Source organism: Rhinatrema bivittatum, chromosome 10 (assembly GCF_901001135.1).
Source record: "Rhinatrema bivittatum chromosome 10, aRhiBiv1.1, whole genome shotgun sequence".
In the NCBI taxonomy this organism is placed as follows: Eukaryota; Metazoa; Chordata; class Amphibia; order Gymnophiona; family Rhinatrematidae; genus Rhinatrema; species Rhinatrema bivittatum.
Window position 1 is genome coordinate 127239562 of NC_042624.1, and position 12056 is coordinate 127251617.

At 49.3% G+C, this 12056-nt stretch overlaps 1 protein-coding gene across 2 annotated transcripts in view; it reads right to left on the minus strand.

Moving 5' to 3' along the window:
- CDC20 (cell division cycle 20) overlaps positions 1-12056 on the minus strand; it is a 75956-nt gene that overhangs the window by 44153 nt on the left and 19747 nt on the right. For both annotated transcript variants that reach the window (XM_029618640.1, XM_029618641.1), the window contains exon 6: positions 5484-5680. In XM_029618640.1, coding sequence (XP_029474500.1) covers positions 5484-5680 — 197 coding nt within the window. The remainder of the gene's footprint in view (positions 1-5483; positions 5681-12056) is intronic.

The following is a 12056-nucleotide window of genomic DNA, read 5'->3' on the forward strand; positions in this document are numbered from 1 at the left end:
ATGTATAAAAGCTACTCCCGAACCAGGTGGGAGGCTGCCCGTGACCCACTCAGTATTGCCCTTGCAAATGCCATATCCTCCTGAGCTTGAACGTTGAGACGGTAAAATCTGGAGAAAGTATGGATGGAGGAACATGTCGCCGCCCTGCAAATTTCAGCAGGTGACATTCTGGTCTCCGCCCAGGACGCTGCCTGGGCTCTGGTCGAATGGGCCTTAACCTGTAGAGGCGGGGGCTTTCCTGCTTCTACATAGGCCGCCTTGATGAATTCCTTGATCCAGCGGGCTATCGTGGCCCGCGAGGCCGCTTCCCCTTGTTTCTTCCCGCTGTGGACGAAAAGGTGGTCCGTCTTTCTTACGGGTTCCGATATTTCCAGGTATCTGGATAAGAGTCTGCCGAGGTTGAGGTGGCGTAGGCTCTGGGCTTCTTCTGAATTCTTCAGGGCATCCGCCGATGGGAGTGAGATGGTTAAGGTGGAAGTGAGAGCCACTTTGGGGAGGAACGAGGGAACCGTGCGCAGTTGTATGGATCCCGGTGTGAACCTGAGGAACGGTTCACGGCAGGACAGTGCTTGTAGTTCAGAGATGCGGCAGGCTGAGCAGACTGCCAGCAAAAATACAGTCTTTAAAGTCAAGAGACGGAGAGACAGGCCTCGGAGGGGTCTGAAACTGTTTCCTGCTAGAAAGTCCAGGACGAGGTTGAGATTCCATAGAGGTACCGGCCACTTTAGAGGTGGGCGGATGTATTTGACTTCCTTCAGGAAGCGTGACGCGTCTGGGTGAGAAGCTATGCTGTCGCCTTCACTCCTGGAGCCATAGCACGATAAAGCTGCCACCTGTACCTTGATGGAATTGAGGGACAGGTCCTTCTGAAGCCCGTTCTGTAAGAATTCCAGGATCACTGGAACTTTGAATGAGCGCGGGTTGATGTTGTGATCATTGCACCAGGCTTCGAATACTCTCCAAATCCTTATGTACGATAGTGAGGTGGAGAACTTGCGTGCTCGGAGGAGGGTGTTGATTACAGCCCCCGAGTATCCGTTCTTCCTCAGGCGAGCACTCTCAATGGCCAGACCGTAAGAGAGAATTGAGCTGGGTCCTCGAGGAGGATCGGTCCTTGCTGTAGGTCTCTGAGGCAGCAGGGGAAGAGGGTTCCCTGACAGTAGTCTTCTCATGTCCGCGTACCACGGTCTTCTTGGCCAATCTGGAGCCACCAGAAGAACTAGTCCCTTGTGTAACTGTATCTTGTGAATGATTGCGCCCAGCAAGGGCCACGGCGGGAAGGCGTATAAGTAGGGCCCCCAGTGGACAGGTCTGCACCAGGGCGTCGATTCTTTGAGACTGCGGTTCCCATCTGCGGCTGAAGTATCTGGGTACTTGCGCATTGGCTCTGCTTGCCAGAAGATCCATGACCGGTGTCCCCCACCGGTTCACTATTATCTGGAATGCTGTGGCAGACAGCTTCCATTCTCCGGGATCTAGGCTCTCTGCTGAGGTAGTCTGCAGTTATGTTGTCTTTCCTGGCGATGTGGACGGCAGAGATCTCCTGGAGACTTGCTTCCGCCCATGCCATCAGTGGGTCTATTTCTAGGGACACCTGCTGGCTTCTGGTGCCCCCTTGTCGGTTGATGTAGGCTACCGTTGTGGCGTTGTCTAACATCACCCTTACTGCTTTGTCCCGGATTCTGTGGGCGAACCGTAGGCAGGCTAGTCTGACTGCCCTTGCTTCCAGGCAGTTGATGTTCCATCCTGCCTCTTCGGTGTTCCACCGCCCTTGGGCGGTTAACTCCTCGCAGTGTGCCCCCATCCTCGTAGACTGGCGTCTGTGGTGAGCAGGGTCCATGTCGGGGAGGATAGTCTTGATCCCCTGTTTTGTGGTTGGTCTGTAGCCACCACCGTAGCTGGGTCCGGAGACTGCTTGGGACTGCCAGCCGAACGGTTGTAGTTCTGGGTCCATGGGCTCCATCTTAATAGGAGAGAGTGCTGAAGGGGCCTCATGTGGGCTCTTGCCCAAGGCACTACTTCCAGCATGGATGCCATCAGCCCGAGGACTTGCAGGTAATTCCATGCTGTGGGACGAGGGTCGTTCAGTAGTGTTTGCAGCCGGTTCCATAGTTTTGACCTCCTCATGAGGGTCAGGCTGACCTTTTCTTCTTTGGTGTCGAATTGGACTCCTAGGTATTCCAGTGACTGGGATGGCTGTAGAGAACTCTTGTTTGTGTTGACCACCCATCCTAGGCTCTCTATTAGAGTTATGACTCTGCTGGTCGCTTGGTGGCTTTCCGCTGGCGACTTCGCTCTGATCAGCCAATCGTCTAGGTAAGGGTGTACCAGGATCCCTTCCTTCCTCAATGCTGCTGCCACCACCACTATTACCTTGGTAAGTGTCTGGGGAGCTGTGGCTAACCCGAAGGGAAGCACCCGGAACTGGAAGTGGCGGTCCAGGACCTTGAAGCGTAGATATCTCTGGTGTTCCTGGTGAATTGGTATATGCAGGTAGGTTTCCGAGAGATCCAGGGAGGTGAGGAACTCTCCCGGTTGTATTGCCTTTATCACGGAGCGCAGGGTTTCCATGCGGAAGCGGGGGATCCTCAGGTGACGGTTGACCGACTTGAGGTCCAGGATGGGCCGGAACGTTCCCTCTTTCTTGGGAAAGATAAGGTAAATGGAATGCTGCCTCGTATTTGCTTCCTGTGGAGGTACCGGTATGATGGCCTTGAGAGCCAGAAGTCTGTTTAGCGTGGATTCCACTGCCGCCCTCTTGGCGGGGTCGTGGCAAGGAGACTCCACAAACTTGTCCGGAGGGGTTCGCAGGAAATCCAAATAGTACCCCCCTCCCGAATGATGACTAGGACCCACTTGTCCGAAGTTCAACCCATCTGCGGTAGAATAGGGTTAGTCTGCCCCCTATGGTTTCTTCCTTTAGACGGGTCGGCTGAATCTCATTGTGGGGTGCAGCTGGGGCCTGAACCCGAGCCGGTTCCCTCTCTTGTTGTGCTTGTTCCGAAAGGACTGGTTTCTGCCTGTGGAGCGTGGCGCTTGATAGCTGTTCCTGCTATAAGGGTTGAAGCGCTGTGATCCTCTGCCGCGGGATGATCTGGGGAAGGGCCGCTGGTTTCTCTGTCTTGTCTTCTGGTAAGCGCGGCAATGGGGAGTCTCCCCATTTGTCTGCCAGTTTCTCCAGTTCGCTTCCGAACAAGAGGGATCCTTTGAAATGGCATCCTCGTGAGTCTAGCTTTGCAGGATGCGTTCGCTGACCAGTTTCGGAGCCAGAGTTGATGAGAATTGAATGGTTCATGGTGTTTAACGCTGCTGAGATGTCGAGTAGAGCCAATAGATAGGATTGGCCTTTATCTAGGCCCATTAGGATGTTGTCTGTGAGATTAGAAGGGATTCAGTTTTTAGGCGTTACTTCAGGTCATAAGATCTCAGAGGCTCAAACAGTGCCCTCATGAGATGGGATAACACCACGTTGAAGTCCCAAGATACCGCTGGGGGGCTGTATCAGGGGCTTGAGCTGAAGTAAACCTCACATGAAACGTCCCACAAGAGGATGTGTTGAGATGGACGAGTCATCCACCCCCTGATGTCATGCCTCGATGGCACCAAGGTGAACTCTCACAGAGGTTGTTTTTAAGCCAGCCTTGGACAGGTGACCTCAGTGCATATCACTGCGGTTCTTCGGGTTGCATAGAAGGCAAGGCTTCCTCGGCCTGGAACCGCTTCGGGGCAGCACGGATGGTGCCGGTGCCCTCCAGAGGTCCAAAGCATGCGACTAGGATCTATGGCGATGTTTTCTAGATTTCTCCCGATGCTTGGCCTGGTCTTTCCCCAGAGCTGAGGGAGATGGAGAGGATCCAGACCTGGAACGAGAAGACAGACTGCCCCCGCACCTAGTTCTAAACTGGTAGTCTGTAGTGGAGGAGACACCAAAGGGGTCGGGATCACAGTGATCTCCTTACCCTTTGGTGTTGAAGCCCCAATGCTGAAGTAGAGGGTTCTGACTTTTTGGGGCAAAACAATTTCTACATTTTATCAAGGCATGCCCGACGGCATTTGGGGATCATCGGGGCACAAAGATCACAGCCAGGGACATCATGCAATGCCCCCAGGCACAAGACAGACCTCATGAGGATCTGTGATAGACATAGTCCGGGGGCACTGGCGGAAGCCAGATGCCATGGGAAAAAACACTGGGCACAGTCGGTGCCCAGTGGCCACTGGGAGGCAGCACAGGCTGTAATTGACCGTGAATGAGAAAAAAAAAAAAAGCTTGCCGCGGCGCCTGAAAATAACCCTGAAAGTGAACAGGGACCCAACAGGACTTGAGAAGAATGGACAAAAAGAGCGAGCTGCAGAGGCTTCAGAGTCACAGAAAGACCAAAGAAGGACCCTGCGTGGACACGTGGATGGTGGTATGCTGGGCGCGCTCAGTGTGTGTCAAAGTTTCTAGAAACTTTGACAAGTTTTCCCTGCTGGGCTCCATCTGATGCCACCCATGTGAGGACTACCATCCTGCTTATCTTAGGAGAAATCTGGTTTGCTACTTGTCATTTGTGATATTCCAGGATTTGACAGTCTTCCAATAAATTTTCATCTGTCAGGAAAGTGGCCCTTAGAATCATGCCCTGAGAAATGGTCCAGTCCAATCATCTCACAAGGACATTTGACAAGATAAATGTTTGATGACATAGCATACCGATTTTCAACTATCCCAATATTGACTGGGTAAATGTAATATCAGGATATGCTAGAGAGAAAGTTCCTGGATGGAATAAATAGTTTTATGGAGCAATTGGTTCAGAATCAGATGAGAGAGGGAGCAATTTTAGATCTAACTCTTAATGGAGACCAGGATCTGGATAGAAAAGGTACAGTGGTGCTGCTTGGCAATAGTGATCATAACATGATCAAATTTGAATTAATGACAGTCTCCAGAACGGGTATCTCCAACATACTCTTCAATAAACACCAAAGCAAAAGAATTTATTTAATCTTTCCTCAATGGCCTTATCTGCCCTAAGTGCCCCTTTAACCCCTCATTCATCTAATGGTCTAACCAACTCTCACAGTCTTTCTGCTTCAGATATATTTTTAAAAGTTGTGAGTTTTTGCCTCTATGGCCAACTTCTTTTCAGATTCTCTTAGCCTGACTTATCAATGTCTTATATTTAACTTGCCAACGCTTATGCATTATCCTATTTTCCACTGATGGATCCTTCTTCCAATTTTCTGAATGACGATCTTATTGCCAAAATAGCTTCTTTCATCTCACTTTTTAACCATGCCGGCAATAGTTTGACCTTCCTTCCATCTTTCTTAATGCGTGGAATACATCTGAACTGGGCTTCTAAGATGGTATTTTTTAAAAAGTGTCCACGCCTGTTGCACACTCTACCTTTGTAGCTGCACTGCAATGCTAATCAGATGAAAAGCTTTGATTAAGCTGAAGAGCTGCCACACTGGCAGTGGAAAGTGCTGCTTACCTGAACCTCATTATTACTGGTGCCGACAGCAAGGTAATTGCCTTCTTTTATCCAGGACACAGAAGATATGTACTCCTCAGGCTGCTCCATTTGCAGTAGCATCACAATGTCACCTGAGGCGGCGTTCCATAGGTACACGGTGTCTCCCAAGGCAACAGCCAAACAGTTCTGAGCACTCCAGTCAATCAAGTTCAGATCTAAAATGCAAACATCCCCTTGTCAGGTGGCTCTACCTTTGTACAGTGTAGTATTTCAGGTGCATTTATTTATTTATTTTGGACTTTTATATACCGACATTCATGTAGAAAATTTACATATCTGTTTACAGTGAAAACAAAAGTTGCAAATAGCATTACATAGAACAGGGTGACATGGAACTGGGAATAAGGGATCAAAAACAAAGGTAAATAATGACAACTGAAAAAGTGTGAGCCACGTGAGGAATAGGATGACTCAAACAATATCAAATCAAGAGAAAACATATGATAATAAACACGCAATGATAAAAAGCCTATAAGATAAAACAAATAGTAAGATCAAATTATATACTAAGCAATGAAAATAAATACACAATAAGGCATTAAGGAAGTCAGAAAGTATGTTCAGTCTAGACCAAGCCAGATGGCAGAGTCCATTCCGGGCGAGAATGGAGCACGAATGACCTAGAAGAGAGGGCGCACGTACTTCCTTGTGAGTGTGAAGCAGTATCAATTAGTGTTCCGGGGTGGATCTTCCTGATTTCAGAGGGGGGATCATCTGGATGAGGAAAGGCTTGTTTGAAAAGCCAAGTTTTAAGGTTTTTTTTAAAGTTAGTGGGCATGATTCTAGCCGGAGATCTGGGGGAAGAGAGTGTTCCATTGAGAGGGACCAGCAGTGGATAGGGCATGTTTCCTTAGGGCGGTGTAGAGAGCCTTTGTAGGCAGATCTTACAGGTCTGGAGGATTTGTGGAAATGAAGAGGTAAGATAAGATCAAGAGGTATTACATTGTGCGTGGCTTTGTGAATTATCATAAGGACTTTGTAAAGAATTCTAAATTTTAATTGCATGCACCCTGTTGCAAGACCCTTAGTTTAAGAAATTCTTTAAGCTGCTCCCCTACATGTCCCCTTAGCTCCTTGGAGCAGCCATGGTTGGAACAGTGATTATTACTTCCAAAAATAGGATCCAAATGCTTCATACACCCTTTGACATTTTAGTCAATACAAGCCAATTGGTGCCTGTGACATGTTACCACAACTGCTCCCAGAAAAGTGGTATTGAAAAAAAAAAAAGAAAAAAAAAGGGAGGTTCTTAAATGCTCAGATTCCAGGTCCAGCTCCATGGCTTAGCCCACACCATTCCAAACTCATGCTAGTCTGTTTGACAAGGGCTGACCCTGTGGCTTATACTAGTCTGCTCTGGGAAGAGATGAAGATTAAACATTAAGCTAGCATCCCCTGCTGGCCACGCCTGGCGAGTACTTGTACCATCTGAGAATATTAAATTAAGTGCAGAGTGAGGGGCAGGGGACATGGAAGTAGTTGAAAAATATTTAAGGAAAATTTACTGTGCCGTTAAAATAATTTAACATTTTAATTCAGTGCAATTGAGTGCTGAGGCACTATTAGCAGTTAACGTTTCTAAAAATTCTGAGGTTAAGATGGCAGCGTAGGGAGATATCCCATGTTTTACCACTGAAAGCACCAAATATGAATCATAATAGCCAAAGAAGTATGCAGACAAATACTGATAGGCCCCAAACTGTCATAGCTGAAAAAAGAATACCTTTGACCAGATGAGAACTGTAAACAAGCACTGAAAGATGCTATCAAGATCTTATTGTTTGTATGCTCCTGTGTAAATAAGACCAAAACAGGAGTCATGGACTGGGAGTCCAGAGGTCAGAAGGACCCCCCACCATTGGAAGATGGAGGGCAGTCTGGGACTGAAAAAACACTGACTCTGGTAAGCAACTTGGCATACATGACAGGAAACACCCTTCCCCCACTGAAGAAAAGGGGAGGGAGGAAAAGACTTGCAATGCAGCAAAGACCCTACACCTACCACGTGATTATGCATGAGCTTATGCATATTTATCAGATGGGGGGCAAATAAGGAGGAGAGCGCGAAACTGGAGGAGCGAGTCTGAAAGTGAACCAGAAGGGCAAACCTGAAGCAGCCCAGCAACCCCTGCTATCGAGGAGGGAGAAGACTAATGTGTGGCCAGGGGACCGGATAGGCCCTGTGCAGGGACTAATGGTGGTACGAAGCCTGAGGCAACGGGAAGCCGAGAGCAGCCTGACAGCTCTGCTAGTACGGGACTCAGAAGCAAGTCTCCTCTCCCGCCCACATTTCCAGCTCTCCAGCTGGAGCCTGCTTCAGAGGCAAACAGGGGAGATCACCTGAAGTTGGGACCAAGAGTAAGTAAGTTAGCCATAAGTATTAATATATTAAGCAGACTAAGGTTTATGGTATGTTTGTAACCACCCATGGTACAGAACATTTAGGGTAAATTGGTGCTTAGTAGCCAGGTTTTCAGAGAAGTATCTTCTAAATGCTAAATCCTGCCAAATCTGATAAGTCTGATTCTGAGTATGTTGGTCTTTTTCCTGAACTTAGGATCATGAAGTGAAGTGGGAGGGTAACAGGAAGTGTCCTGTAGCAGACAGGTCCCTGCACTTCTAAGCTTGCTTACAGCAGCTTTTTAAATAAGTAGCACATCAGCCATGATTATCAGCATAAACTGATCCAAGACAGAGGATCTGTCTACACTAAAGATAGTGCAGATACAGCTTTGGCCTGAAAGGAAAGTACATTAAGAGCAAAGAGCTTATGTCAGTAACCAAAGTCACAAAGCAAACAAGCTGATCATTTCAAGGCTATGCATGTGGAAATAAAAGCTTTGCCCGTCAGAACAAACTACCTTGGCTATTTTAAAAAGATTCTAAGAAAGATCTATTTAACCTTACCAATAACATTTCTGCACTCTGATTTCTAAAGGTAAACTAAAATGTGTTTTCCCGCTTTAGGATTTTTGGGTAAAAAGTCAGTAACAAGAGGGGTTGCTGAAGTTCATCTACCAACAATTCAACTTACAGATGCCAAAGCCTTTAAAAAAACAAACACAAAAAACACCCCCCACAAACCTGGTTCTCTCCCATTATCCTTACTGCCCTAGCAAGGATGCTTCCTAAGGAAAGACACCAAAGCTAGCTAGCATGGAACCATGCAATGAAAAGCACACATACAAAGAAGTTTGTCATGTACTGAAAGATGCTGTAGAAAACTTAGTACCGTTTCCACATGCTAGCACGGAAGCATAATACATTCACCTGGACAAGTATCGCAGGATAAAAGGAAATTAAGATAAAGCGCAGTTACTTACCTGTAGTAGGTGTTCTCAGAGGACCCAGGATGTTAGTCCTCACACGTGGGTGGCATCAGATGGAGCCCAGCATGGAAAGCTTTGACTGGCACACTGAGCATGCCACTATCTGCGCTTCCACGCGAGGTCCCCCTTCAGTCTTGTAACAGAGAAAAATACATGAGAAAATAAAACAAAAAATGCAGGACAACCCAAATCAGTCCTCAGGAAACCCACCCATCACCTCACTAACATCCTGCTGTCCTAGGAGAACACCTGTTACAGGTAAGCAACTGCACTTTCTCCTAGGACAAGCAGGATGGTAGCCCTCACAGATGGGTAAATACCAAGCTACAGGCTGCTCCCGACCAGAACCATGCGAAACAGGCACCAAAATAACTGCGATGCTGATGGTAACATACAGCCTGAACCAAAGAATGGGCCCTAGGCAGGAAGAGTTCAGTTTAAATCTGAAAGAGGTTACGAAGGACAGATTGGCCGAAGACACTGTCTTGTCGACCATCCTTGTCCAAGCAGTAGTGGACAGCGAACATGTACAGGGACCTCTATGTTGCTGCCTGGCAAATGTCAGCCATGGAAACTACCTGCAAGTGGGCTAACATCGCCATCGCCCTCAGGGAGAGATCTTTGATTCGGCCTCCAAGCTGACAGCCCACTTGTGCATAGCAGAGAGCGATGCAGTCCACTAGCCAGTTAGAGTGTTTACCCACCGCAACTCCCAACCTATTGTTATAAAAAAAAAAACAGAGTTGCATGGATTGCCTGTAACCTGTCTGTTCCAAATAGAAAACCAAAGCCCTCTTCCAATCCAATGTATGAAGAGCCCATTCCCATAGATGGGAATGAGGCCTGGGGAAAACAACAATGGACTGATTGATGTGAACGCCAGTCACAACCTTAGGCAGGAACTTGGGATGCGTATGTAGGACCACACGATCATGAAAGAATTTTGTGTATGGCGGGTACGTAACTAAGGCCTGAACTCACTATGTGCCAAAGTGATCACCACTAGAATAACTTTCCAGGTGACAGACTTGAGGTCCAGGATGGGCCAGAACGTTCCCTCTTTCTTGGGGACGATAAAATAGATGGAATAGTGCCCAGTATTTCGTTGGTGCGTGGGCACCGATGTTATAGCCTCCAGGGAGAGCAATTTTGTCAGTGTGGTTTCCACTGCCGTCCTCTTGGAGGGGTCGTGGCAGGGGGATTTCACAAATTTGTCTGGGGGGATGCTGTGGAAGTCCAGATAATATCCCCCTCGAATGATGGTTAGGACCCACCTGTCCGACGTTATCTCGACCCATCTTTGGTAGAATAGGGCAAGCCTGCCCCCTATGGCTTCTTCCTGTGGATGGGTCTGTTGATTCTCATTGTGGGGTGCGGCTGGGGCCTGGACCTGAGCCAGCTCCCCTCTTGTGTTTGTTTCGAAAGGACTGGCCCCTGCCTGCAGGGCGAGGTGCTTGGTATGTATTCCTGTATGATCTGAAGCACTGTGATCCTCTGCCCTTGGATATTCGGGGAGAGGGGAGATTACTTTTGTTCTTGTCCTCCAGTAGCCGAGGTACTGGGGATTCGCCCCATTTGTCAGCTAACTTCTCCAGTTTGCTTCCGAACAGGAGGGCTCCTTTAAAAGGCGCTCTCGTGAGTTTAGTCTTGGAGGTCGCGTCAGCTGACCAGCTTCAGAGCCAGAGTTGTCTTCTGGCTGCCACAATGGATGAGGCGCGCACCAGGTTGGATGTTGCATCTGTGAGGAAGGATATCGCTGGTTCTAATGTTTTGACGGGCGTGGTAGCGTTCCTGGCAAGAGATAAGCAGGCCTGTGTCACCATGGCACAGCAGGCAGCGATCTGTAGTGTCATAGCTGCATCAAATGACTGTTTAAAGATTGATTCCTGACAACTGTCCTGGGCATCCTTGAGTGCCGCTCCTCCGACTGGAATGGTAGTGCAATTCGTGACAGCGCAGACCATGGCGTCCACTTTAGGGAACACCAGGAGTTCTTTGGCTGAGGGCTCCAGTGGATATAGGGCTTCTAGGGCCCATCCTCCTTTGAAACTAGCCTCCGGGGCATTCCATTCCAAGTCGATCAGTTGTTGTACGGCCTGTAGTAATGGAAAATGGCATGAGCCCTGACGGAGCCTGACCAGCAGAGGGTTCGTCTTTAGCTCTGCTGTGGCGCTTGTGCCTGGGATGGCCAGTTCCTTCAAACTCCGAGACGCGAGGTCTGGTAACTTGTCTCTGGAGAAGAAATGCATCATGGTTCGGTATGGATCTGTTGCTGGAGGGATTTCTCCTTCCTCCAGGGAGTCTAGTTCTGCCTCAGAGTTGTCTGTGTCCCCTAAGAGGAGTCTTGTTTGGAGGTGGCACGTCTCGGGGAGGCCAGGAGGGGCCTGGAAGGTTCTGGTCTTCTGGTGGAGGCTGTGGCAGTGTCGCCGGCGGCACAGATTGTGCCTGGACAAAGGCTTGCAGCCCTTTAAAGAATTCTACCCAGGAGAAGGTTCCTGGGTCCATATTTAAGCCAGCAGCATTCCCCGAGGTGCCCAATTGAGTAGAGACCAAGCCAGGGATAGAGAGGTCCACTGTACTGTCGTTGGTGGAGCCGGATTCCTCTACTGGCCGGGGGGGGGGGCAGGGGGCGCCTTGCCCTGGTTCCCCCAGGGCCTCTTCGCACTGCAGGCACAGGGCCCAAGCCACTTCCTGTTGTGCCGCTCGTGTGGCAGAGAGCTTGTCCCTTGGCTTTCTTGGTCGGTGGTGCCATGATTTGGGCGCATGAAGTAGTTTAAAACTCACCTGAGCACCTATGTGCGTTCGCCGGGAGGCTTAGATACGTGCTCCAGGCGCATCAAAGATGTGCGTGCAGGCCGCTATGTGCGCCTACGGCGAGATGCGCAGGCCGCTATGCACACAAGTAGTTTATGCGCCTGGCTCGACGCTGTACGCACGTCTCACTTGTGCGGACAATATGGCGATCGGGGGGGGGGGGGGGAGATGGAGCTGGCAACCATGCGGGCAAGATGGCATCCCCCCCCCCCCCCCGGGAGGGTCTCCATGAGGGAGCACCTTGTACCAAATCGGGGTCTAGCCTGGACGAGGCTGCTCAACCTGATGGGACAGACGTCGACAGGCAATCTGCGCGGCTATCCGAGCCTCAGAGACCGGAGACTTTCTACCTTATCTTGTCTCTGCTTCCTGGTCTCGTGCCGGGCGG